The sequence below is a fragment of the Sturnus vulgaris genome, chromosome 20 (genome assembly GCF_052056855.1).
Source record: "Sturnus vulgaris isolate bStuVul1 chromosome 20, bStuVul1.hap1, whole genome shotgun sequence".
NCBI classification, from domain to species: Eukaryota; Metazoa; Chordata; class Aves; order Passeriformes; family Sturnidae; genus Sturnus; species Sturnus vulgaris.
Window position 1 is genome coordinate 2528878 of NC_142262.1, and position 27090 is coordinate 2555967.

The 27090-nt window shown below is 42.9% G+C and overlaps 1 protein-coding gene across 1 annotated transcript; it reads right to left on the bottom strand.

Moving 5' to 3' along the window:
• Positions 1–1252: 1252 nt before the first annotated feature.
• GNA13 (G protein subunit alpha 13) lies at positions 1253–26539 on the bottom strand. Its single transcript, XM_014882762.2, has 4 exons — positions 26194–26539; positions 23735–23961; positions 6192–6242; positions 1253–1854 (listed from the first exon to the last, which is right to left on the bottom strand). Exons 1-4 carry the CDS (start codon positions 26474–26476, stop codon positions 1282–1284), a joined length of 1134 nt encoding a protein of 377 aa, XP_014738248.1. The 5' UTR covers positions 26477–26539; the 3' UTR covers positions 1253–1281.
• Between the last annotated feature and the right edge of the window lie 551 nt (positions 26540–27090).

Here is a 27090-nt window from a genome sequence, read left to right on the forward strand (position 1 = left end):
TTATAATTTCTTTTTTTAATCACATGGAAACGCTAACAACTCCCCAAAAGAAAATTAAACAAAACTGTAAAAAGACTTTGGGTAAAGTAGTCACAGGCAGCACTCTGGAAGATGCTGTGTAACATATTTGGCTCAAGTACACTTAGGATTGCTTAGACCCAACTGGAAAGTCTCAGAAAGAACCTCATCACCTGAAGCACATTCTGCTGGGACACAGTCTTGAAGTTTTTTCAGAAATAAACATTCATCTGCAAGGTGTCAGCTACACAAGGCCTCTGCTGGGAATTTGTAAGGCCACTGAAAATGCCAGAGGAGAACAGAACACAAGGAGGCACTTATGTTTGCAAGTCCTTCTCTCCATCACCCAACGCTCCTGACTCAGAGGAGGCACCTGGGAAGGAGGCAGGGAGTTCAAATAAACCAGTGCTAAGTTAAAGCGCTTCCAGAACAGGTGACCCGCAGGTAACATCTGCTACCTGCAGGTAACATCTGGACAGTGAAGATAAAAACCACAAGCTGGGCTTGCTCCCCCCTTTCCCACACCAGCATGCCAAGAGGATTGATCAGAGTGCTCTGTGCTTTGCCATGGCTCCAGGACGTGTGGACGCCTCCGGAGTGAATCCGTGTACTGTGCCAACCACTAATCCCTCCTCACTGGACTCAGCACTTCCTGATACATGTGTCTGAAACTCCTGATTTTACAGATTTTTAAAGCATCTCCTAGTCCAACCCAATGCCATGATTTGTACTTACACAGGAAGTACATTACACCCAGGAACTCACACTTCAAAGAGATGATTCCAGCAAGGGATTTGATGGGATTTCTAACCAAAAATAGACCTGAGAAATCATAAGTCAGCTATGGTATCACAGTCTTTACAATGAAGTTAGATGTGAAAGGTTTCTCTCTTCCCTCCCCCTCACCTTAAATTACTGCCACAGTCTAATAATTGCAACAATTTCATTGAAGTTTTGACTTGGAATTCTGGATTTTCTAGGATAATACATATGTTTGTAAAAGGTCAAATTTACCACTTTACAGGTAACTTAGACATAGGTCTGCTATAAAATTACAACTTGAGTCAACTTGAAGCTACACTGGAAGAGATTAAGCCTGAATTTCTGCAGAAATTGGCAATAATGTGTTCAGCAGCAGCTTTTAGCCACATATCAAGAAGTCTGACAGGATCTGGATTTCTCTACTCCTGCTGTAAACTTCTAGTTAAAAAAAAAAAAAACCAACACACGAGAGTTACTGAAATAAACCAGTCTTTTTGCACATCACTGTAACATCAGCTGCTTGAGGTTGTCGTGCAGGATGGTATCCTTAACATCACGGAACACTAGCCGGATGTTCTCTGTGTTAATAGCAGTGGTGAAGTGGTGGTACAGGGGCTTCTGCTGCTGGTCCCGGCGTTTCGTGCGAAAACAATCCACCAGGAATTTTTGGACATCTGTTAAGCAGTGGGGATCCCCTTCAAACTCTGGGAAATAGTCTTTGATGCTGACTTTCTGTACTTTTTCCTCGAGCAAGTCCGTCTTGTTTAAGAAGAGGATGATGGAGACGTTGCTGAACACCCGGTTGTTGACTATTGTTTCAAAAATGTTCAGGGACTCCGTGAGGCGATTTGTCTGCCGGTCCTCCATGAGCACTTGGTCGAATTCACTGGAGGACACGAGGAACAATATCGATGTGACACTGTCGAAGCACTCGAACCACCGCTTCCGTTCCGACCTCTGGCCGCCCACGTCGACCATCTTGAAAGGGACATTTTTGATTTCAAAGTCGTACTCGTGGATCCCTTTGGTGGGCCTTCGTGCCAGTAGGATGTCTTGCTGTGAGGGAAGGTAATCCTACAAAAATAAGGAGAGTTGTTTGATTAGGATATGATCATGGGTATGGAGGTGAGCTGCAGTGGAGAGAGCAGCTTGCACAGGAACAGGACAAGGTTTTCAATTAAAAGACATGGATGTGGATTTCCATGCTAACATTGGAGCTCTTGGGAAAGAGCTGGAACTCAAAGCAGGAAACACATCCAATTTAATTAAATTAGTAAATTAGAACATGCACCCCAAAAAACATAAGCTTTCCCTCTGCCACAGGACGAGGATCCATAACCAACCTCAGAGGTGAACCAGCAATTCCTCATGCCAGTTTCCCTCATTCTGGATCACTTCATGCCTCCTTCATTCTCTTCCCACAACACTGCCCAACACTACAATGCAGCAAATGGATTCTCAAATCAGCAACTATGGGATATCCCATGCCAGCTGTGGGCTCTCCATTCCTCCCGTGCTCTCCTGTGCATGACTGCCTCCAGAAAAAAAACAGCTGCTCCACTAAATAACTTTAAAGCAATCAATTATGTCTGAAAACTAAAACCTAAGCAACTTCCTGTGTTTGTGCCACGCATCTTTGCATCCTGCTGTATCAGTGCACGCTGGTGAGCTCACACTGCCTGACTTTGCCCACAATTTACTGTGCAATGAGTAGAAACTGAGAGCTGGGGACAGCAGTGCCTTTCTAGCCTGGGGGACACAGACAGCTGTATCCCAAAGTTCTCCAGCCCACCCTTCCCCAGAATTCTAGAGACACTCAAGAGAGCCTTTTTTTTTTTTAATTGTTACATGAACATTATCAAAGGATGCAAATGCTACAGGAAGAGGAATTCTTATTAGTCAGCTTTTGACAGCACGAAATTCAACACCTGGATTGGGGATTTCTTCATTCCTAGAATTACACTTTTATCTATGGTCCAAGTCTGTTATCTGCAAAGTGCATTTCTACCACACAGCTGCCTGTGCTGGACTTCAAAACCTTGTTATTCACTTGTGATGGAAACTGTTCCTCACATTTTCCCAGCATTTCTCACCATTTCAGAGAGCACGATTTAGGTTTTGGAATTTCAGTCTCTCCGTAAAAAAATGAATGATCTATAATCTTCCTTTGACAGTGCCAGTTCCCACACTTGGAGCTTTTATAAAGATGAGTAAGACCATGGTGCAGAAAGTCTGATTCAACCAGTCAGCTGGGTGGTGGAACAGGCACACAGCACCGTGGCTATTTCAGTCCTTGTATCCCAAGTTTAAGGCAGCTAGGCAAGTTCAAACCACAAAAATAGAATTTAAAACTCATGAAGCGAGTGCAAAATTCCAAAAACTCAAGGGCTCACTTTGCTTTACCCTGTAAGTTCCAAAGTGAAACTAGAGAGAGAGGGCTTTGTCTGAACTCCAGGTTCCTTTTCCCGAGGTGCCCATGACTAAGGCACTGATTTTTATCGTGGCACCAATTACAAAGCAGCTCTGAAGCACAGACTCCCCACCCTGCAGCCTTTGCTTGCAGCACTGAAATCTGGAGGAGAAAACTGCTAAAGCAACATCAAGTTCCCTCCAAACTGACCAAAAGAGGTGCTGTCACCTCCTTGCCTGATTAATGAACAACTTTAAAGGGTGGTAAGACTTTTTTCCCTTTGTTAAATATATCTTGGGTCTTTTCTCCTGAAATTAGAGAGGAAAACAATCAGCACAAGCAGTGCAGGGACTATGAAATGTCACTGGGCACATGTGAAGGGATTTTAGCAAAGCTGACTGTCAACGTGTAGGCAAAGTGCTACAGGTTCAACACTCATTCCAGCTTCAAAATAGGAATGTATATTCTTTTGTTTTTCAGGAAGTTAGTCTCAACTTCTCAGAACAAAACCAAAACGTTTTAGGAAAGGTCAGGAGTGACTGAAATTATTAAATTACATAAATAAATATAGCCAGCTAATACAATAGGCAAAGCCACATGCACCTTTAATATTGAAACAAGGGCACAAAGCAAACTCTCCTGGGAGTTGGCCTGTAATGTTTGTTCAGTAGAGCTTTCAAGAACAAGGATCTTATCCCCAGAATTCCTGACAAATTCCCTCTCAAGTACTATTACTCATTGAAAATTCCTTCCACACTTGCAGCCACAAAGAAAATCCTTTCAAGTGCTTCCTACTTCTACCTGCACAGAAGACTTACCATGGAACTGGGTATCTTTAGGGTCTCTTCCAACCCAAACCATTCCATGTTTTACCATGGATATTGGCTACTCTGAACCAACAGGCAGCAAATGAGGGCTCTGTGAGCTCAGTGCTGGTAGCCACCATCTAGCTACAGGAGACTAAACACAACAACTCTCAGGAACTCTCTCAGTGTTTCAGGTATCTTTCTGAAGGACAATTATGTTTTCTCCCTCATGCCTAGATCCCTGGAATACAAGCTGCTTGCCTCTTTCTCAGTGCTGATCTCATTTTCCATGTCTGAAGACTACAGCATCAGGTGAGTATTTTCCTTGGATGGCACTGAGTATTATTTTTCAAGTTCTTTCAATGTTTTACCATTGTCAATAAGTGGTTTTTTTCCCCTCAAGCATCCTCACATTGACACTGATTTGGAACACGTGCTTTCTTCCTGATTTTCCTATCTCCTTTCCTCAAATTCACTGCAGCCTGCTTCTTCTACAGGAGTTCCTTTGGTTATCAGTAACTCTTTTGGCTATCACATCACTGTTTGCCTAGTTCAAATTACAATTTAAGGCATGACTAAGATCCAATCACAAGATGGAAAGCCAAGTCTGGGAGGTATTTTGGATACATACAGTCTGCACTGGCAGTTGAAATAGCAACACACATTTGCAAGGAATCCAGGAGATCCCACGCATGTCTGCCTGTCAGATACTCTTATTTTGCTGATCTGATTAAATCTGAACATTAAGTTCTTTTCCCTCAGTGCTGTTATCAGCTCCCTTTTGCCAAGAGGCACGACAATTGCAGATATATATGTTTAGAAGCAATTTAGTTGCAAGTCGGCCCAGTTGCATCAGATAAGAACAAATACTTTTATTTACAATTTGGGGAAACAGTCATTAGAGAGTCTTGAATATAGATAAGAATAAACCAGAAAACCTATCAAAACTTTCAGTAACAAAACTTAGGTTTTTTTCCTCAAAGACTTGACATTTTTTACAACAGCAGATCCTGATGAGTTCCTCTGATTCTCAACACCATTTGGTTCAACTTGAAGCCAGAAAAGCTGTAATTCACAGCACTCCCACAGCAACATAAGACCTGTAGTAAGTGTGTGCATGTATAAAAATATTTAAAAATCCAACTACTGATTAGGTTTCACAGTTTAATCAAAGAATGGACCAAAGTTTCTCCATGAAAAACTTTGAAATGGAGCTGCAAAACTCTATCAAATATTGTTGGGTAAAAATTCAACCCTTTGAAACTTAAAGGCACTGGATTCAAAGACCATGAGAAATCCACCACTGGCAGAGAGTTCAGCAGTTCATTAGAGTAAGTGCAAGTCTTATAACTCGAGACCAAACCCAAATTCACAGGTCAAGTGTTGGGAGTTTTCAAGCCAGAGATCTGGGAAGCACAATGACAACCAGTGCTTTAGTTAAAACAATGACAGCTCCAAGCAGAAAAATAGTCTGGCTTAAAATTTAACCTGTTAAAAAGAAAAATGAAATTAAGCATAATGTAACAGGGTTTCACTGAATTGGTTTGGATTCCTTCATTTGTTACCATCAGCTGGGATTGACCATGGAGAAACTGCCTCCCCACAGAGTTCAAGCACCATATTAAAACTCCTGTTCTAAAGACAGTTTTTCCACATTGCCATTCCTGCAATCCACAACTGATGAGCATCAGCAGATACCTTCATTATTCAAGTGCTAATTGACAGTTCTATTAAAAAACTATTCTATAGACTTTTCAGGTTTTTCTCCAGAAAAAATAGACTTTACTCTTTACTGAGTTTATGTTAAAGTAGATATTCCTAGGAAGTACCACTGACCTGTGAGTGATTTAACTCAGAGTTCCTAGCTGGACACATAACCTCAAACCCAGTCTTTTTTGGATTTCATTTAGTGTTGAAAAGCTACCTTAACACTCTCCTGCTTGGCCAAACATTTATAACTTGTTTTTTTGCTCAATTTTGACAGAAGGTTTATTTCCAGAAAGTCTCCTGGCCTTTGCATTGCCCCATGCTTCTGACATGTCATTGATGAACTGCTGAGATGCTGCGACAGTGCGAGTTAACTAAAGATAAAGTTATTGAAGTAGACACTAATTACATTTCATCTATTTAAAACCCAGAGATCACAAAGACTACTTAAAACTCAAGACTGGAAAGAAAAATAAAAAAGGACTTACTTGTTCTCCAAGTTTATCCAAGTTGTCCAAGAAATACTTTACAGATTCCCCCTAAAAACAAATCAAAGAGTTATTTAAATAAGCGACGTCCTTGATCCCAATAGTTTACATTCTGAAGTCCAGATAATTTATTGAAACCTACATGTAAGTGTTGTAAGCTTTAATCACTGCCATTTTTAAAAGCAGCTATCCTAAGAACACAACTGATGATTTATGCTTAGGCCAGTTAATATTTAAGCTTAAAAGCATAAAAGGCACATTTATAATAGTCACATTCTTTCCAAGTTTAGACTTGATAAATAAATCCAAGTGTTATCCACAGGGAGCATCAATGGAGCAGCCACACCTTCGTTATGAAAAGAAACATTTAATTCCTCCGAGGCTTTGCAGAGTGTGCACACACAGGCATTCAGCTACAGGGATTAATCACCAGAGAAGGTTCATTTATACTGCAGGGCCCCAGGACTCATTCCCACAGGTACTTCCCTGGAGCACAGCGAGTGATGAGCAGAACACAGGATGAGAAACCAGAGCAGACAAAACATTTTACACACGTTTCCCATCAGACACCAAGCTGGACCAGACTATCTTACTCTGGCTGAGGAGCAGAGCTCCAGGCTGCTGTGCATGATATCACATTCACTATTTAGATTTATCTTCTGGATTCAAGTCATCCCTGTCCTGGCAAAGGGTAGCTGCAGTTTTTAATCCCTCCAGTAATGCGGAACTAAAGACTGTTTCATGGTAAATCTGAACCACAGTCAACCCTGCAGAACTCCATCAGGGAGCTGGGATTAAGGAGGAATTGTTCCATGGATTCTGCTGCACCTGAGTTCACTTGCAATAGGAATGTACTGATGAACTCACTGCAGGGGAAAGCACATTTTAAAGGTTCTCAGCATCCTCACAGAAGCCCAAATCTGCTTCCTTTTGGAAGCTCTTAATTACCAGCTGTAACTTATTCATTTTAGAGTAAGTACAGAAAGAAACCATCTGTGTTTTCACACTGCAGGTGGAAGAGCAAGAATTCTGACTGAGCTTTCTTGATGAGAAAATCAAGCAGCATCTGAGGCCAGGCTGACTACACCTAATCCAGACAAGTGAATTAGGACAGGAGCTACACCCTGATAATGACTTCCCTTCACTTCAATCTGAACTCTGCAAACTTTATCCAGGGAGAATATAAACCTCACTATTCAACTGTGTCAGCTAAGCACCTACTTTGAGCAGAGCAGGGTAAATAAGAGGCCAAAAAGGGTTCTGGCAAACACATCAGCAAGGTACCTTTGCAAGTTTTCCAGGCACTAAAATAAGTTACATAATAGAAGTGGATACCACACCTTTAAGTGTGCAATTTGAACATCAATGTTTAATGAGGCAAGACTGGGGCTCTGGTTGGAACATGCCTCGTGCTTGACACACCTGCAGGGAGAGAGCCCAAAACACCTCTTCTACCTTATTTTACCTCCTGTTTGGCTCAGCTGTCCTGTTTTCTCTGAAGTGACAAACTGCAGCAGGAACCCCATTTTAGTAGCACACAGCAGCAACTGCTTGCAATGATAGCAGCATTGTATCTTTTCCAGCATCTATTCTAGCCTCATCCTCTAAGGAAGGTGTACAGGCAAGTGCATTCCTATTTCACAGAAAATTAACAACCCTGATGCATGAATCCACCAAGCTACCCAAGAAGGAGTAACAGGATCAGAATTCAGGCCTTCTAGGTGCTAAAACCACTGTCTGTAGCCGAATACCAAGGCAAAATAAAATTTAAGGTCAGATTTAATTTCTTTTTTAGGTGCCAATAGGAGCTGGCAATCTTCCCTTCCCCACAGGGCTGGCTACATACCAATCAGACAGATTTCAGACTCAGTAAGTGCAGGTATTTAGTCTGGAATACCTGGGCCTCAGAGGCTGAATTTGTGTGTGTGTGTGCATACAAACATGCATTTTAATCTTAGACAGCTTTTTTATATGACTTACAGCAATACCTACTCCCTAAAGAAGCATTAACTCTGCTGTTAATGTGGAAGTTACTACCTCTCCTTTAAGTCCCAGGGCTTGCAGCTACTGCAATGGATGGAGCAGCTGGAACAGACAAGCAAACCACAGCCTGGAAAGGTCACAAAACATCCCCACAAGCAGCTTTCCAAAAGAGGGGATTTCCTGAAATCACAAATGCAAAATACACAGGCCTGCAGTGACAGCGACACTCCAGAGCCACGCATCCAGCAGCAAAGGCACTGCCAGGGAACACTGAGGTGCCAGCTCCACTTCTGGGCTGTCACCATCAGAGACAGTGGCAGACAAACATCAAGGTGGCCATGCTGAAACTGAAGAGACTGAAGTATTAAATCCATCAGTTACAACATAACCAAGCTCATTAGGCAGGGACATTCCAGCTTCCCTCCTCCACACCATGGGCTCAGCTGCTTGGGCTCTCCCCTCATAAAAATCTGTTCAGACAGCAAGTGCTGTGGAAATGACTCAGCTCTGTAACCATGGACAAAAGTTGTTCATTCACTGTTTTTTACTCATCTACATACCAATTAAAAACTTAGAACAGCTTCAAACTCATCATCTCTTCTTCCATCCCACTCCAGCCACCCATCCATATCACAGAGCCACAACCCAGGGCTCTGTCCAGTGGTAATTTTCTGTCTGCCCTGGACATGTTGCTGTCAGCAGGCTGAGCTCTGCTAACTACAGACAGTCTTGAACAGCAAACTACCTTGCTGAACAGATCGTTATCAGAATGCACTACTGGAGAACCAGAGAGTTTTGACCCATTTAAACAAGCTTCAAAGAGGCAGCATTACAAAGCAGCCAAGCTTCAATCTCTTCCCAAAGGGTGAAATTTTTTATTTTATCCAATAATGAAGAGAAACACTCTGAAAAACTCAGCACACAACAACAATGGAAAGCCTTAATGCCACCTATTTTTAAAAATCAGTTAGAAAAGGAACCATTCACATCCCAGTACAACAACAGCCACAAAGCCAGCTAGAAGCTGGCTGCTTTTTTGGTAGATAAGAGAACCAGACCCCAATCAGTAAATCCATGACAGTGACTATATTTAAATAGCTGTACTCAATAACTGTCACCTAAAATCTCCCTTCTGACAAACTGTAAACTCTCTGGTTTACCCAAGATGACTAGGAAAAAGAAACTGGGTTTCCCCACTGTGTCCCACTAAAGCCAGTGTGGCTCACCATGTCCAGCCCTGCCACGTGGCTCTGCAATCCATCTGTGGTGTCATGCCACAAAGGAGCCACATCAAGGGCAAAATCTAGACAGAAATGAGAAACTGAACAATCTGCCCCCATTAAAACCCCCACAGTTCTCCATGACACTCCTGTTGTCTTCACACCCACGTTCTGTGAGTACATAGGACGGAAATTTGAAGATTAGCTAAAAATACAGTGATGTCCCCCAGCACAGGAAGGACCTTGACCTGTTGGAGGGAGTCCAGAGGAGGCCACCAAGCTGATTACAGAGATGGAGCACCTCTCCTGCCAGGAAAGGCTGAGAGAATTGGGAATGCCCAGCCTGGAAAAGGAAAGGCTTTGGGGTCACCAACTGTGGCCTTCAGTACCTGTAGGGAGCATACAGGAAAAATGAAAAAACTATTTACAGGGGTCTGGAGTGAGAGGACAAAGGGGAATGGCTTCACACTGACAGAAAGTAGGTTTAGATTGGTTGTTAGGAAGAAATTCTTTATTTTGAGGATTCTGTGGCACTGGCACAAGTTGCCCAGAGCTGTGGATGCTGCATACTTTGGAATGTTCAAGGCCAGGTTGGACAGGGCTTGGAGCAACCTGGGATAATGGCAGGTGTCCCTCCAAACCATTCTGTGTGATAATCTTAAACCAGTCACAGGTGAACCTTCACTTTTAAGGGCAGATGAACCCTTTGAAGTCATTTGTTGAGCAGCTTGGAAATGCAGATCTCTAAAGGCCAGCAGTGACACTGCAGGAACCAACCATGCCACGGAGCCCAACTCATCCCTGCTCACCTCTCTGCTGCACTTCAAATACAGCCCAAAGATGCCAATCCAAGGACAAAATCCAACACAGGCATGGGCACACATCTCAAATGAATACTGAGGTACTGCAATCAAGCAAACTTCTTGAGCACACCCTGATACAGCAGAATGAACAATCCACACATCAGCTTCAGAGACCTGCTGGTGTCACAGGAGGCTGCTTTGGCTGTTTCAAACTTTATTAAATTATATCAGGACAGTGGATTTTTAAGCAGCCCATTTTGAATGCTTGAGAAAGATGCTCTTTTTTTGTTCAGATGGAATATACATGTCTCAGCTGTGGCCCTTCAGCCTCCTCCTGATTCAGAAATGCATGTAAACCACAGGAAGTTGACTGTTAAGTAACCTTATTCATAACTGTCAACTATTCCATTTTCAGAAAGGTTTGAGTCAAACCAGCCTGTGTCTCCTGGAGCCTTGTGATCCTCCCTGAGAGAGCCAAGTCACTTCATCATGAATGTACAAGAAAACACTGAAACCTCACTCCTATCAAGGTGCCTGACATTACCACAGCAGCTTCCCCTACAACTTTGCATTTCACTATTTGTGAAATGAAATAACTCCAGTTTTATAATTCATTCTTTTTACAAAGACGTGGTTACAGCAGAGTTGGTCATTTAGTTGTAGGCCAATAGCTGCTGGTGTGGTCATCTCCAGTAAACCAGAGCAGGTATCTTTTATAAGCAGAACACAGCACATAGATCATTGTCTGGTTACTGCCTAAAGCAAAGTAACCACAAAAATATTTTTGGGGGAGGGAAGGGGAAAAAAAAAAACCTACATGAAATACACACCAGATGAACACATCTTTTAAACCCAGGAAACACCAATTTATTTGGTTTCCATGAAAACAATGTCAGCAATCTAAATATGATTTGTTGAAACCTTAGCATAGCCAAATGGGTTTTGAGCTCTTCAAGGGGATCAGGGACACTGCATTTTTTCCACTAGCAATTGCTTAGAAAAGAAAAAAGAGAAAGAGAAAAAGCATCAAATAAAGATTTAGCCATCACAAGGTTTAAAGAAAGAAACAATTTATCAAACCATCTAGGTTTGGCTGCAAGTTCAGTGGAACATACTGAACTGACAAGGCTTATTAAGTATCTAAAATAATAAATGAGATATTTTAAGAAAACAGGAGATATAACTTAGTAGCTCTATATTAGAACTTTAAGAACCACCGAACATTTTCTCTTCCTGACCTTACCTGAACTTCTTGAAAAAGAGAAAGAAATATTTCCTATTTTATTTAATTAAAAACCCACAAAAACACAAGAAACAAAAAAAACACCACCAAAAAGCAGCTTTTTTACAAGCCTTGTTTAGAGTAAGAACAGGTAACTGCAGTGTTTTTAGGCTGCTGTGTACAAACCAAACCATCCATAACACTGGAGAATCAGCTTGAAGGAAGATGATGGAGAAATAAGCAGAGTCTGAAAATTCTGCATTTTACAGCACCCTAGTAATGCTTATAGCAAACACTTCATTATGTACAGGGTGTTTTTCTGCTAGGGGCTTAATCCAGGAAAATCCATATGTGAGGATTTTGGCAAAGGAAACAATCTTTACCAATCTTTTTTTTTCTTGCCACTCCACCCTAAGCTGATTTAAAAGAAGACTGACTACAAATGAAACTGCTGCCACTGAAGTTTTAGCAGATGTCTTCTGAAATGACAGTAATAAACAGAAGGATAATAAATGGAGAAACGTTTCAACCAAATCAATCAATGCAGATTCCCAGAGGAAGGGAGATTAGAGGGCACAACCTCCTCCACCCAAACAGGGAATCTCCTCAGCATTACACAGAGGAGGGAGATGATCCAGATGATATATTTATGTCATGAATGCATATCCTAATTACATTAATGAGCTCAAATCCACAACTGTCTTGATTGTTAGACCAGCAGGTTTAACCAAGTCCCATGTCGAGACATTCAACTGGTTTGGTCTCTTTTGCTGGTCTCAGACTTGGGAGGCAAATGAAACAATCTTGGTTCCTTCACAGCTTTCAGGTTTCTACAATTTCTCTTTCCAATCACTCCTCCCAATGCTTTTTGAAGAGGATTCTTCTTTCAAATATGCCCCAGTCAACAGACTAGGACAAAACTTCCCCACATTCATACCTACAACCTGTTTACTCAAGGAACTAAACTTTAATAATACACTTTCCATGTTTTAGAGCAGCAATCCAGCAACTTGATTGTTATCTCCTAAGGTGAGGGGAAACAATTTATTTCTGAATTGCCACTCCATGCTCTAACACTTGATTTAACACTCACTCTTCAAGCAGCATTAGCAGCATTCTGGAAGTTTACAATAAGCATAAGAGTAACTAATTTTTCACAGTGATGTTGAAGGTATTTAGGCAAAAAGGCTCAGGTAAGCAGCAGTATATTTACTTCCCAAACTGCAAAATGAGGTCAAAATATTTGAGTGTGCACTAACACAAAACACATTTTCCTGTGAGAGGTTTTCCCTTCTCTAAGTGTTAATTATGGCCAAAGCACAGCAGTCCTCATTTATGCCCACATGAGCATTACTGTGGCCATGTGCAGAGAAGCCAACTGTTCTATGTGAAACTAATCCCAAACTCTACAAAATCAAGGGGCAAACTGCTGGAAAATGGCACTGCTGCCTGTGGAAACATGAATGGAGCAGCCTTAAAAGGGCTGAAACACAGAGAGTGTGTGTCAAGATCAGACATCTCACATCTCCCAGCTTCTTTCTTTCCAGCTCAACCATTTGAATAGTCATTTAAACTTGATCTGCCCATTTCCAGAGATAAAATTCAGCACATTGGGATTAATTCCTGTTTTTTTGCAAGAACACAGAGTTCAGACAGAGTTGCTGATACAGGAGCACAAAATAAAGCTGCTCCTCATCAATACCCATCACAAATGCGTCACAGCTCAGCCCAGCTCTGAGAGCACAGACCCATTTCCCCTTTTCAGAGCTCGCTGCGTGCGGCTCGAGCAGCGTTTGCCTTTTTTCAGAGCCATCAGAACTGCGTCACACGGGGTAGAAGTGAAACCTGCCTCGTGTTTGGTCACACAAACTTGAATATCTGTCCTAAAAAAGGAAAGGTTCAAGTCCTGACTCACAGAAGCCATCTTTTGTGAAACCTTTTGGTGGCAGAGTAGAATTTGTGTTTGCAACAGCTGGATCACTTTGGATGGGGGCTGCTCAACTCCAAAAGCACCAAGGGAGGAGTCACACCAAGTTTATTTCATGACTGACATTTTTAACTTACATAACGGTATTAACTAAGAAAGGTGAAGGGATTTAAGAAGGGGTTTAACCCAATAATATCCCTTTAATCTATTATCCCCTATTTACTATGTAATCCAATTAATCCATAATTCTCAAAATGTGGATAACAAATGGAGGGAGACAGAGCACGCCAACCTGAGGGCCTGCACTGTGACATCCCTGCAGCACCTGTGAGCTGGGGACATCTGCCATACCCTGAGAGTGACAGAAGGATGTCACCAAGCCAGCCTGGAACTAAATACTCCAAACAAGGCTCCAGCATCAGCTGCTGCTCCTTCTTGCTCCCAGTTCAGCAGTGCTCTCCCTCCAAAGGGCCAGACTCACACAACTCACACTCAGATTGTCTCCCATCAGTAGAGCATTTACACAGTTTCATATAGACCATGCCACTCCAATTAAATTAATTAAAACATGATTAAACTCTAAAAAGAAGTTAATCTGCATACCAGTATACCACAGAGCAAACAGTTCCAGTTTTCAATTACTCTCCTATGAGGGAAGAAATCCATTTCAATTTTCTTAGTTAGGTATCCCTCCCCTCTCCTGGTGGAATTTAATTGCCAGATTCTTAATTGCTCAAAAATATGCACATTCACTACAGCTTTTAGGTAGGAAAAAGCATTCCACTAAAGCCTACAAAACTACAATTTCTCCACACCAGGCATTCTGCTATTGTATTTCTAATTTTGAAGGACTGCTTGGAAATCTGGATGTGACATATTCTAGAAAAAGCTGAGACTCCTTCCAACAATTAAAAACCCTCGGAGTCCACAGCATTAATCCTGGAGTGAAGAAATTCTTCCCTGTGAGGTCCTGGCACAGGTTGCCCAGAGAAGCTGTGGCTGGCCCATCCCTGGCACGTCCAAGGCCAGGCTGGACAGACTTGGAGCACGCTGGGATAGTGGAAAGTTGGGAGAGGAACAAGATGAGCTTTAAGGTTCCTCCATCCCAAACCATTCTGGGATTCCATGATTTTCCTCAGGATCACCCTGCTTTCAAACAGGAAGCAAACTCAAGGTTGTTGACTCTGATGTGGAGATCAGAGCCAGGTTGAGGAACACATGAACTGGCACATGGGACACACCACAGACCCAGAGATCCAACCAAAAGGCTCCTGTCTGCCAGAACCTGAATAGAAATTAATGAAAGCAAGGATCAGGTGCACTTTGTTTCTTCAAAGGTCTTTTTACTCCCTCCCAAAGTATTTACAATGCAAACTCCTCTTCCACAAAGTTTACTTTAGGAAGGACACCAATACTTCGCAGAAGATTTTCAAATTTCATTGAGGAAACCAATCCTCCAAGCCCCAGAACACACAGACCTAGAAATCCTATGAAAACATGCACTGACCAAGGAGAAACTGCCACCTCCCAGTTACTATTTACACTCTGAGCAGCATCTCTATAAACCTCAGATGTTTTGCACACAAAACAGACTGGAACCAGACTGTAAACATTTGCTCTTCTTTCAGAGCACTGACCCACTGGCTCCATGACTTCATGTGTTTGCAACTCCAACTGCATTTAATCTAATGCTGGAGCAGTGGTGAGTCTGCAAATCTGCCATCCATCATTTTGAGCTTTACTTGCTTCCAAGTTGTACAAGACCAGCAAAGGCTCCCAAAAACATGACAAATATTTGGCATGTGGAAATGTATCAGCACTAAAACTGGCCATACTGAACTTGAAGATGCTTGAAAAGTCCATTATTGCATAAACTCTGCACTAAATCACAGCATTTCAAAATCAGAGCCCTGAACTGGACCCAATGCATTTCTCTAGGATTCAGTTTTAAAGTACATTTGGTTCTTATTTCAGCCTCATGAGAAATCCAGATGACCAAATGCTTTTTAGTTCCTTCCTCTGTCTCAATTAGAAGAATCCATTTCAATTAAGTTCTGGTATTTCTGTTTGCAGCCAATAATGCACTCATAAGCCAGCTCTTGTTCCAAGCTATCTGACAAGATCCTGTGATAATTTACTGGGTCTAGTGAAAGATCTACCTGTATCATTACCTAAATACTGGTGCTTTCAAAAATTACTAGAAGTTGTATCTAAAAGAGCTCAAAGTAGCAGTAAAGTACACAAGACACCTTGAACAGCAGCAAGAGGCTGAAAACATTTCATGTCACTTGTAACATTTCCTACTATAAATTAATTACTAAATTAATACTATAAATTAACTAAAGCAAGAAAGAAATATGAATTCATTACTAGAGAAACTATATAGCTTTGCTACTGAAAAAAATTAAAGATCCCAATACCACTCACATGTAAAATTTTAGTAATCACCCTGCATTACTTTTTTTCTCCACAATTTTGTGTAGATATTTTCAAATACAGATGGTACCAGTGCACTGTTTCCACCCCTGGAAATTCTGCATCCTCTTGATTTGGTTACCAGTGAGTGATAAAATATCATGTGCCCAAAGAGAGAAGTGCTCCCAGGCTGGCTGCAGAGAACTCAGCATTTTGTTTAAAATAATTTCTCTAGCATCTTTAAACAAAGGAGAAAGAAACAGAAACCGATGTGGTATTACACATTCCTGTACCCTTGATCCATGGAAAGAATTCGGGGTCTTTTCAGTTCCTTGGTTAAGTCTCTGAAGAAGATCATGATATTTCACTTATTAACTGAGGAGACTCTGCAGGAAAAGAAATTTAAGGCAGGAATGACTATGATGGAGAGGTGTGCAACATGGTACAGTGAACTGAGTGCTGGAAAAGGCAGCTCACTCCCTCTTACTGTTCAAAAATTTTCTTTTCTGAAGTAGTTGTCAGTTAATGTGAGGATAATTCAGGGTGTTTACTGCATTTAAAATTCCTCAACTTTTCCAGCTTTATTACCTGGTGTTTCTTGTTAATGCAGACATGCAAGCGGAGAAGAAACTGGAAGTAATTTAAGACTTTTTTAGCTGCTGATGTACTCTTAAACTTTTTCTTCATCACTATTTAAATTCAACCCATCAGGCAACTCTGGGATAAAATATAAGTGTTAGTCTCCAGGATTATTCAGATTTTTATTTGAAATAAATAAATTTTATTTACAGTTTGAGGCTGCCAAGTTAACTAATATTGTGTTCTATGACTCATTTATTCATCTTTAAGATATAAATAAAGGCTTCATATTCCAGAGTAATACAAGATACCACTTGGTATCAGGACTGCGAGTATACAGCTTGTTATTCTGTAAAAGGGGAGGTTCTGCACCTTCCAAACTTCTCAATTGAATTTGATAATTCAGATCCTTAGCAAAGAAAAGTGCCAGCAGACACAATGCTGGCACAGAGATTATCTTGCTTTCCCACAACTAGTTATTCTATTGCTTTTCTCACAGAGTGAGGTCAGCTGCACTTGGGTTTTCTCACATTTTCTTAAGTAACTTCCTCAGCCAACACAAGCTGAAGTTTCCTACCCCTTTTCTAGCTCTGTGCAAGAGGTGTGGCCCGAACCCAGATATCAAAGCATTCACCATTAACTGAATTCTGGGACAATAAAGAGCCAAAACACTCACCCAGTACAACCTGGGTATAATATGTGCCTGGTGAGAGCAGACTTCACCAGCCTGTGAGGCTGAAGCCTTGTTACAGTGAACTCAGATTGAGGAACAGCAGCACAAATCAACACTGCCTCTGGCAGGGCACCTTAGTCCTGAAGGATCCCTTATTTCCACGTGAAGATCTCTCTCTATTCTTTGCCTCAGGTGCAAAACACAGACATGGAGGATGACATTGTATTTATACCACACGTTTTGCCAGCACAGAGATTTGCTGACAGCTACAAGTCCTGGGCCTGTGCAGGGTTTGTGTTCAGGAAGTCATTTCTAAATGGACACAGAACGGGTGCAGCCACTGCTGGTTAAATTCCAAAGGTTGTAATGAGAAAGCTCAGCAGGTACCAACATGTAACACCTTGCAGGTGAGTAGAGAGCACGGAAATGAGCTTGGAACGAGTATCTGTACCAAGGGCTCACGTTACACTGCACAGCAGAAGCAGCAAAAGCTCCTCTAACACATTTGCAGAGATTTAAAACAACCTGCTGAGGACAGGTTCACATGCTCAAGATGTGAATATTCATATTCAGAAGAGCATTTGTATTTTATATTTATTTAACTATAGTTTGGTTACAGAATTCCCTTTTTCTGCAAGAAGTAGGTCACCTTCTAGTCTTCTGCAACAAAATGTTTAGGAAACTAAACACATGACTATCAACACAACACAGCTTGTTGGAGATGGAGTATGTGTAAGAACACATCCCTCTGTGCTCCCACACTGCATTGTGCAAATCTGCATTTTAAAAGCCGTGGTTCTCCATAAACAGATCACAGAATCCCAGAATGGTTTGGGTTGGAAGGGACCTTAAAAATCCCCTTGTTCCAACCTGAGGCCATGGGCAGGGACCCCTTCCACTAGACCAGGTTACTCAATATCTGGATTGAGTTTAAATTAAGAATTCCATCCTTAGAGATTGCACTGAAACCATGCAGAAAATAAATGCTTTTACAAGCCAAGTGTAGCACACAGAACTCCAAAGGCATTCCTTTGGAAGACAACTCATCCTGCTTTGGTCTGGCACAACACATCTATATCAAGACAGCTCCTGCTGAAAGACCTCTCAATTTCAGAACCACATTTGTGCTTAATAGCAACCAAAAAAAAACAAACAAAAAAAACCCCCAAACACATAAAAAAAGAAATAAAGCAACATGCTGAAAAAAATACAGCAAAGACGTTCTCCAGTAAAACCAGACCAGTCCACTCTCCAAATACTTCAATATTTTGCTGCTAACAAGAAAAGACAGCAGGCAGGAAAGAAAGAGTGGTGGAAAAGGGAGAAGGCAGTCCCAGAAAGCATTTCAGCTCTCAGAGACTGAAATAGCCATCTAATCCCAGCTTGGAAAATGATAAAAAATGGCACTTTGTATTAAGTTAGCATAATTCACCTGAAGATCAGTCAGCTTAACAGAAATATTATGGACAATCCCCACTTCCAGAGCACTGGCACACACTGAAGGATTTTTGGCCACAAACCTGGAGTAAGGACACTCAACCCTCTACTGCTGGACTCCAGAGTTAATCCCTATACGGAGTCTTATTAATACCAGCTCAAAACCAGCATTATCTTGTCACTGGGGCTGGAAAAACAGCAAATCTTCAAAAAATCCAAGTCTCTCTTGAGGATTTGAATGGCCCATTTTAAAGTATAAATTTGTACAGTACTTTTCTTTCCATGGTTATAGCAACAATCTTTGATAAATCCTTTTCACCTTAACACCAATAGATGGCAAGTAGCCTTTTCCAAGGGCTTTAAGGAGTTATGCTCATTGCACACAAGCCATCCTGTGATCTGATGTTTGGCAGAGAATTGATTGGGGAAAGGGGAAAAAACTATTCATATTTCAACATATATAAAACATCAGCGTTTTGGGTTTCCACACAGAAATTTAAGCAATAGTCAGTGTAATTACAACACTGTATTTCAATAAACTAACTCTGAATTATGTGATTAAATGCCCAAACAGTCAATGTTTGGAGAAATGCTGGGTGACTGGATCTCATGTCTGTAATGAAGATTCTCCTGTCAGTCTCAGAAACCTTCTCCCAACAGTTTATGCACTCAGTCATGTCCCAGTAGTAGAGTGGGACAACTGAACACCTAATCCCAGATTCAAGAGGAGATCCAAGGAGAAAGTCATTCCTATTTCCCAACGTGGGGAAGTTAAAGAGATGAACACTTGGAGGAAAACCAACACATTGCAGAAGCTGCTGAAAGGCTTCTGATAGTCACTGTCACAAACACGATGTACACACTCTCGGGAATGACAGGTAAGACTCTCTTTTTCCAGGCTCTACACTTGTCACTTCAGAGGGACTTTGTGCACTGACCTCACAGCTGTCCCAAAAGATGGGCATCCACCCACCAAAAGGGGAAGACCTCAACATCTGGCAATTTAGCCTGGCTTCACATACAACTGACCTCTGCAGGATCAGGCTCTATAATCAGGCACATTACAAGATACCTGAAAGAATAAACTTTCCCAATATTCTGCAGCATCCATTAGAGGACTCATCCTTTCAGTAGAGCTTAATTAATGTTCCTGTGTGTACAACAGCCCCACCAATATTCAGACAGAACCCTGAAAAGCCCAAGTAGAATAAGACAAAATACAATACAATCTCCCAGTAAACTGAACAATACTTGCCAAAAATACTCATCTGCAACAGAAAAATGCTACATGGAAGCTGCTGCAAAGCTATCAGTGTAACTTCAAGCAGAACACGCCTTTTCCTGTCTTCTATAATCTGATCTAGCACTTGCAGACGTGCCACAGAAAAAGTTGTGATCCAGAGGTGAGAGCATATCCTATAATCCTTACTGTACCATCTGTGTCTGCAGTTCTATGCAAATGTGGGCAAAAATAAGGCATCATCTCTTCCTCTGCAGCTTTTTGGCTTAAAAATACCCAACAACATCCAGCATAACTTGCAAGTAGGACAAAAAGTATCTGTCTGAAGATCAACAACTGCCGGTAGCAAAGATCAAAACCCACCCAAAAGTTCCCTTTAACAAGAACAAACCCTGAACACACTCAAAGCTTATCACATCCAAGCAACTCGGCTCTCATCACACTCTTCCATTCTCAGAGAACAAGGAGACTCCTGGAGAATACTTCAAAATGTTTTTCTGTTAACAGCTCTCAAGGCGAGCTCAAGAAATGACTGACAAGAGAGGGGAGTACAAGGCTGCTCTTACTCATGAGGGCCTTGCTCAGTGTTCCACAGCACCAAGAGCTGCTCAGCTGCCAGTGCCTCGGAGCAAAGCTCCAGGAGAACAGCAAACCCTCACAGCCACACACTGAACAGCTCGGCAGCACAAACACAAAAGCTAGGAAATGGCCAGGTAAGTCAGTTTGCATGCTGCAGAATGAACAGAATGGCTGTGTTTATCCAAGTCGTTTCAGGAGATTTTTACCGGAAACCAAGCAGGAAATGTGAACTGTTAACGAGGTGTCAGAAGGTGCTGGGCTGATTCTGACTAAATCTGTAACTCATCCTCTCAGCCACCTGAGAGGCCAGTAGAGAAACAAGCCTGGTAGCTGAAGGAGAGGAAGCCCGAGGATGACCACAATCTCCAGTGTAAGGTACAGAACTGCCTCAGCTGCAGAGCCAGGGCAGTCTGCAGTTACCTGTGCTAGCAGAACAATCACCTGAATGAGTTTGGTTTGTAATAAAATGTGAGGGATTATAACATTAACCACCTAAGAAGCACTGAAGTGGCACATATTGCACTAAGCTGTAATTAGCTCTTTCCAGTCTTAAAGCACTACATAAGCATGACCTAATGAATTTTCATAAATGCTGCTGCTAGTGGCCAGAAGGCCCCTATTTTTATACCAAAGAAAATAAATCATATTGGCTATCCCATGACCACTTGAGTTAACAAAATGAGGAAGGACACTCCAGTGAACTAGACATGGAAATGCTGATTCCTAATTCCATTAAAATACAACGAAGTTCTTTTTTTTTTTTTCTTTTGCTGCTATAAAAAGATCACATTGTTTCCTTAGGCTCCCAACACCATCAGTAATAGACCCTGGAGAAAAACGAAAAAAGCAAGAGCAGCTTAACAAGCCCTCACAAATGTACATATATGCTGTGCATATATATTGAATTTTTAACCATATTCTTGCAGAAACTTCAATCTTAAACCATTTTTCTCTGTACTTCCTGCCTGCCCAAGCTACAAATGGCTTCTACACTACACATTCTTGCTACCTTTCCTCCAGAATCTGTATGTAAATTTTGACATATTTCCCTCCTTACCCATCACTGCTCCATTTTCCATTTGCTCACCTCTGTCCCAGTGTCCTATTCCCACGGCAAACACTTCCCCACTTTATGCCTGTGATCCTAGAATGAGCAATGTTCTTCAGTCCAGTGAAAAGTTAAACCCACTCAACAGTCTGAAAAGAAGTTAGAGCAGATACAGTCCAATAATGCCCCTCTACCATGTCAGTCCCAGCACTTTGCACCACTTTTGTGCCACTTCCCCTCTCTCCTACTCATCTAATGACTGCTGTTATCTCTCCTTTCATCATATTTTTTGCCACAAGTAGCTGAACTGGAAACAGAACAGTATTTTCCTCTTTTTCCCCATTCTACAGTGTTAAAAATTTTTATTCTGGAGCCTTCAGTTCAAGAGTCAGCACTTGACACGCCTGAACTGTCTGTGTCTCTCTCAACTTCCCCCTGCTCTACCTCCTGACTGGGACACGCCTGTCACTCCCTCCTTAACCATTTGTGTCCTCCTTTTTTGTCACAGCACAGACCTGAACTCCCTGAACACTCTCCTGCCAAGCCTGGAGCAGGTACAGCAAAAATCCACACTGCTCCAAAAGCTTCCCTCTGTTCTGCTGTCCACATGGAGCTCTGGCAGAACTTAAGCTGAAGCTTACCGGGGTAAAACTGAGACTTCATGCTTGGCCAGCACAGATCACACTGCCTGCACTCAACACAATGACATCATTCAGCTGCTTTTTTTTTTTCCTCTTCATGTTTATAACGGCATAAATATGTCCAGCTGAGATTTTGAAAGGATTTAGGAAATAAAGTAATATAAGTATAAATAAAGCAATTACCTCGCTTTCAAAAATTATTAGGACAGTACTCAGCTATTAAGAGCATCTAAAAAATATTCCTGAGTTCTGCCTAAAGCACAACATGATAAATATATATTTTCGCAGATAATTATAAAGATTTAGGGACTCACAGAAGAAAGCAACAGCTTTTTTGCTGTAAGGTTCAGAAGAACAAATTCTTCATAACCCACTCAAAGTGAAACTCTGCACATGTTTCAGTTATGGAAAGAACCCACTTTCCAGAGCCTCAAGATGACAGAACAGTAATTGCTCCCTTCCCTTTGCTACACAGCCTGAAGTCACTAAACATGTTTAATCGAAGACAAAACTGTTTTATTGAACAGATTTTAAAGCAGATCCCTCCAGCACAGCAATTACACCACTAGAAGTCACATCTGTACCAGAATCTTGACTATGGAAGAGCAATTACTCTTTTATGATTAACTGAAGGTGAAACTCAAGGAGCAACAGGTCTCCTTAGGAACTTATTTACAGAGCTCAGCCCAGGGCTGGGCAGGTGATAGGCCACTGCAGCACCTGCCCATTCTGCAATCTCCAGAAGACATTCCATGATCAGGGCAATACATATTTATAGAATATTTACACAACCTCTTTAAGTCAGGCTATGATTACACAACCATTCATAATAGCTCAACAGGAGACATCATGAGCTATTGTCTAGATTCACACTAACACAAAGGTTATTTTTAATATATAAAAACACAAAGCCACTTATGTTTGAGAGACCTACAAGAACAGATTTAATCTATTTTAAGGTTCTCAACCCCCACCCCCACAAAACCCTATGCCACTGGCATACATAAGTCTATGAACCAACAATCAAATTAAACTCAATTTTAAAATTTCTTTTTGCAGCATTTGCAAGGGAATGGAGAAAAAGGAGTTCAGCTGTTGCAGACAGTTCTAGCTACAGCTCAAGAATCAAGAGGTTTCTTTTTCCTTTCCAACCCCACTACTGAATTGTGTACTCTGTCTCTACCCCACTACTAAATTGTGTATTCCATCTTCAGCTGAGAACTTCAATGTAACAAAAATCTCATTACACGAGTATTAACACAGACATTCAAAATTAAACAGGAAGTATACACAGGGAATGTTTGCTAGATTGCTCAAACTGGAATAGAGAAGGGAGTGGTTTTTAAATTCTTCTCATTAACCCATGCATATCTTTTCTTAAAAAATCACATTACTATTAAGCCTGTCTTTATTGCAAATATTTTTTTTTGTTTGGCTTGGTTTTTTAAGTTGATGCATCAGTTAACAAAAGGGTGGTAATAATCATATGGTAAAAATACTGTGCAGGTACCGGCTTTGTTACAAAACTTAAAAGCCCTCAATACCTCAGCTTTCCCACATATGAAATGAGCACGATTACGTCAGAATCTCTTTTATTATTATTTAAAAAAAAAAGGGGGGGAAGTAACTAAATGCAGCTGCATGCAACACCACAGATTAACAGTCAACCACTCAAAAACACGTACGGAAGCGGCTGGGTCGCTTCTCACACAGAAAACAACGCAGCAACAAAATCACACGGGGGGCACTTAAAAGACACTGAAGGGCAAATCTTACCAGCTGGAACTCCCTGCGCCTGTCGTAGGCGTGCTGGATGCCACTGTCTGCCCACAGGGCTCGGATGGCTGGCAGGTAGTCTAAAAAAACACGGGTCTCCACCATGCCCTGCGCCACGGTGACGGCGCGGGTGTCGAAAGCCATCACCTTGTCCCCGTTGCTCTGGTTGGCAGGATCTCCCCAAGGGATATGGAGTTTCTCTCTGGCGTCCACGAGGACTCGCACACCTGTGATGACAGGGAAGAGCACTGTGAGCAGAGTTTCTCAGCATCTACTGTTTCACCAGCCCGCAGAGCTGCACAGAGGCAAACAATGCAGCTCCTCTGCACAAAGCTCAATAGGAACACCCACCCGCAGGGAATCAGGGAACGTCCAAAAAACTGACTCAAATCGCTGCATTTACAGGTAATACCAAACCCCAGGTTTGCTGTCTCAAGAACACGACCATGATCAACAGGATTATATCCACAGTGTGAGTTTAACTCTTGAAAAAGTGTTACTTTTAATTACTAAGTTTATCCAACCTGTGCTACCAAACTCTTTCACTTGGCATGAGTACAAGACAAAGTGTGCTTAAACGTTTATTTCAAAATATGTTAAACCACCTGATGTCTTGCTTCAAGGTTCTCTAGTTTTTGTGTTATCAACTTTGTATCCAGTTATATCAAATGATACAAAGAATCTCTATCACTGAGAGTATTTCTATCATTGCCTTTAATATTTTCAGAAACTAAGACGTACTAAAATCTTTGCACTTGCTAAAAATATGGTTCTATAACTGAAGTGCAGAAGGACTCGTATCACCTAAAGGCTTCCCTCCACTTCTGTGATTGTTTTGGTAAATATCCTCTAGAAGAAAGAGAGTATTTTAAACTTCTTTTTAAAGACCTTCTGGATATAAACCCATGGTGTTCATATTTATAAGGTAAATGCAGGGAAATGATTTCTAGTACTCAACTTACTGATGAAAAAATAAAAACTCCAGAAAGAACAAGCAACTGTGAAGGCATGGGAAGAGATATAAGGAAATTAAGATGTGGCAATAAATGACTGTACAGCAACATACTCATTCAGGGCCAGTGTTTTGTCAAGGTTCACTTCCTTTCCATGATTCTTCTCTCTGTCAAAGGCAGCTATCTGTCAAATCTATCTGTGACTGCAGGAAAACAGACAGATGCCCAGTTCCTACGTGCATACTTTCACAGAGTACGAAGTAGCTTTAAAAATAAACTTTAACCTGGTTGACATATATGCTTGTGGTTTTTATTGCCCTGCTATCAATAGTTTTTCCAGGCTTGACTCATAAGCAGGTTTGTAAAACAATTCTCTTTGAGAATTGCTGGATTTTCAGGGGCTGACTCTGGCAACACTTTGTTGTTTTGAGAAACTTCATTAAGACTTTGTCCAACTATTACACCGTTCAAACTGAAAATCCAACGAGTGATTCAGATAAGAGAGAAAATGAGTGAGGATGGCCAATGAAGTCAGGATGACAGCAGTGAAATCAAGTATCCACTACTCCCCTAAACCATGTGTGGAGGTTTTGGCAAACATCTATGAAGAGAGGCTGTGCCTGCGGGTTGCTGTTAATTGATGTGTCAGCCGAGTTTCCAACACAACGGCAGCAATTCTTCCACTGCAGCAAAATGTTGAGAGCACAGGGCTGGGCTCCTCCTCACGCACTTCCAGGTGCATCTTCCCCCCATCCATTACCGCTCATTACTGCACTCGCATTACCAGGAAATCACAGAATCACGGAATCAATTAGATGGGAAAAGACGTCTGAGATCATTCAGTCCAACCTATGACCGAACACCACCTTGCCATCAAGTGCCACGTCCAGTCTCAAAACACCTCCAGCGACAGTGACTCCACCACCTCCCTGGGCAGCCCATTCCCGTGTCTGAAGTAAAGAAATTCTTCCTAATGTCAAGCATATACCTCCTCTGATGCAGCTTAGCGCTGTCCCCTCATTCTATCTCTGGTTCCCTGGGAGCAGAGCCCGACCCCCACCTGGCTACAGCGTCCTTTCAGTGCTTGCAGAAAGAGATAAGATCATCCCTGAGCGTCCCGTTCTTCATGCTGAGCCCCCACAGCTCCCTCAGCCGCCCCTTGTGCTCCAGCCCCTTCCCCAGCTCTGCTGCCCTTCTCTGGCCTCGCTCCAGCGCAGCACCAAGAAGCAAAGCCCGGGACCTCCCGAGCTCAAACCGCTGCTCCCGGGGCCGGAGCCGCCCCGCGGGCCGCACCCGAGCGGCGCGGTGACAACCCCGGCGGGCCCGGAGGGGCTGCGCTCCGGCCCCGGGGCAAGGATGAGGCGCCGGGACAGCGCGGGAGGAGGAGGCGGCGGCGGCCCCGCGGCTCCCCCGGCCCGCGGGACCCGCCCGAGCCGCCTCTCCCCGCCCCGGCCCGGCCGGGCCCGGCGCCCGCAGGGCGGCCCCGTCCCCGCCGCCCTCACCCACCCTTGATCACGTTGCTGTAGATGGTGGCGCGGAACTCCTCGCGGGCCGCGCGGTCCCAGTCCTGCCCGTGGATGATCCGCATCTGCTTAAGGAAGGTGGACTTGCCGCTCTCGCCCGCGCCCAGCAGCAGGATCTTGACGAGGCGCTTCACGTAGGTCTTCTCGCGGTTGAGGCACTTGTCGATCTCCTTGGACTTGCGCTGCTGCTCGGCCTCGCCGCTGGTGAGGAGGCAGCCGGGGAAGCAGCCGGACAGCGCGGAGCGGGACGGCAGGAAATCCGCCATCTTAGCGAGCGCTGCCAGCGAGGGGAGCGCCCGCCCGCCGCCCGCGCCGCGCGCGCCCCGCACCGCGCCTGCGCACCCGGCCACGCCCGCCTCGCACGCTCCCGCCCGGCGCGTGACGGGCGCGTGCCCCGCCCACAGCGCGGGCCCCGCCCTCTCCCCGGCCCCTCACAGGAAATGGCGGGAGCGGCCGGAGCCGAGTCACCCAAAGGGACCCCCGGGAACGTCCAGCCCGGCCCCTGGTCCTGCACAGCACCCCCAGACATCCCACCAGGTGCGTCAGGGCCTGGTCCGAACGCTCCTTCAGCTCTGGCAGGCCGAGCTCCTTTAAACCAGACTGACAATTTGCTTGTAAAACTCTGCCTTTTCCTCAAGAAATCCCCCGAGTCGCTTTGAATTTGAGCTTGAAATTACGATTTTTCAGCACCGTTCCTGGAGGAGATCCAGGCTGTACCTTCTGGCAGGTGCCAGGGTGTTCACGAGGAAATGCAGTGGAAGAACATTCAGGCACAGGGTGCTGCTGTGTAATGGAGATAAAGGTTTATAGATGCACATGATCATAATTCTAACGTGCTTTGTAATGAAAAATAAAGTGGAGAATGACTTCATGGAGTCAT

What these genes read in the sequence shown, in the direction of transcription:
- GNA13 (XM_014882762.2), bottom strand. Translation starts at nt 26,476, where the DNA reads ATGGCGGATTTCCTGCCGTCCCGCTCCGCGCTGTCCGGCTGCTTCCCC. An exon ending in CTACAGCAACGTGATCAAGG is followed by an intron (nt 23,962 to 26,193) that starts GTGGGTGAGGGC and finishes CTGTCATCACAG; the next exon opens with GTGTGCGAGTCCTCGTGGAC. An exon ending in GGCGCAGGGAGTTCCAGCTG is followed by an intron (nt 6,243 to 23,734) that starts GTAAGATTTGCC and finishes ATTTGTTTTTAG; the next exon opens with GGGGAATCTGTAAAGTATTT.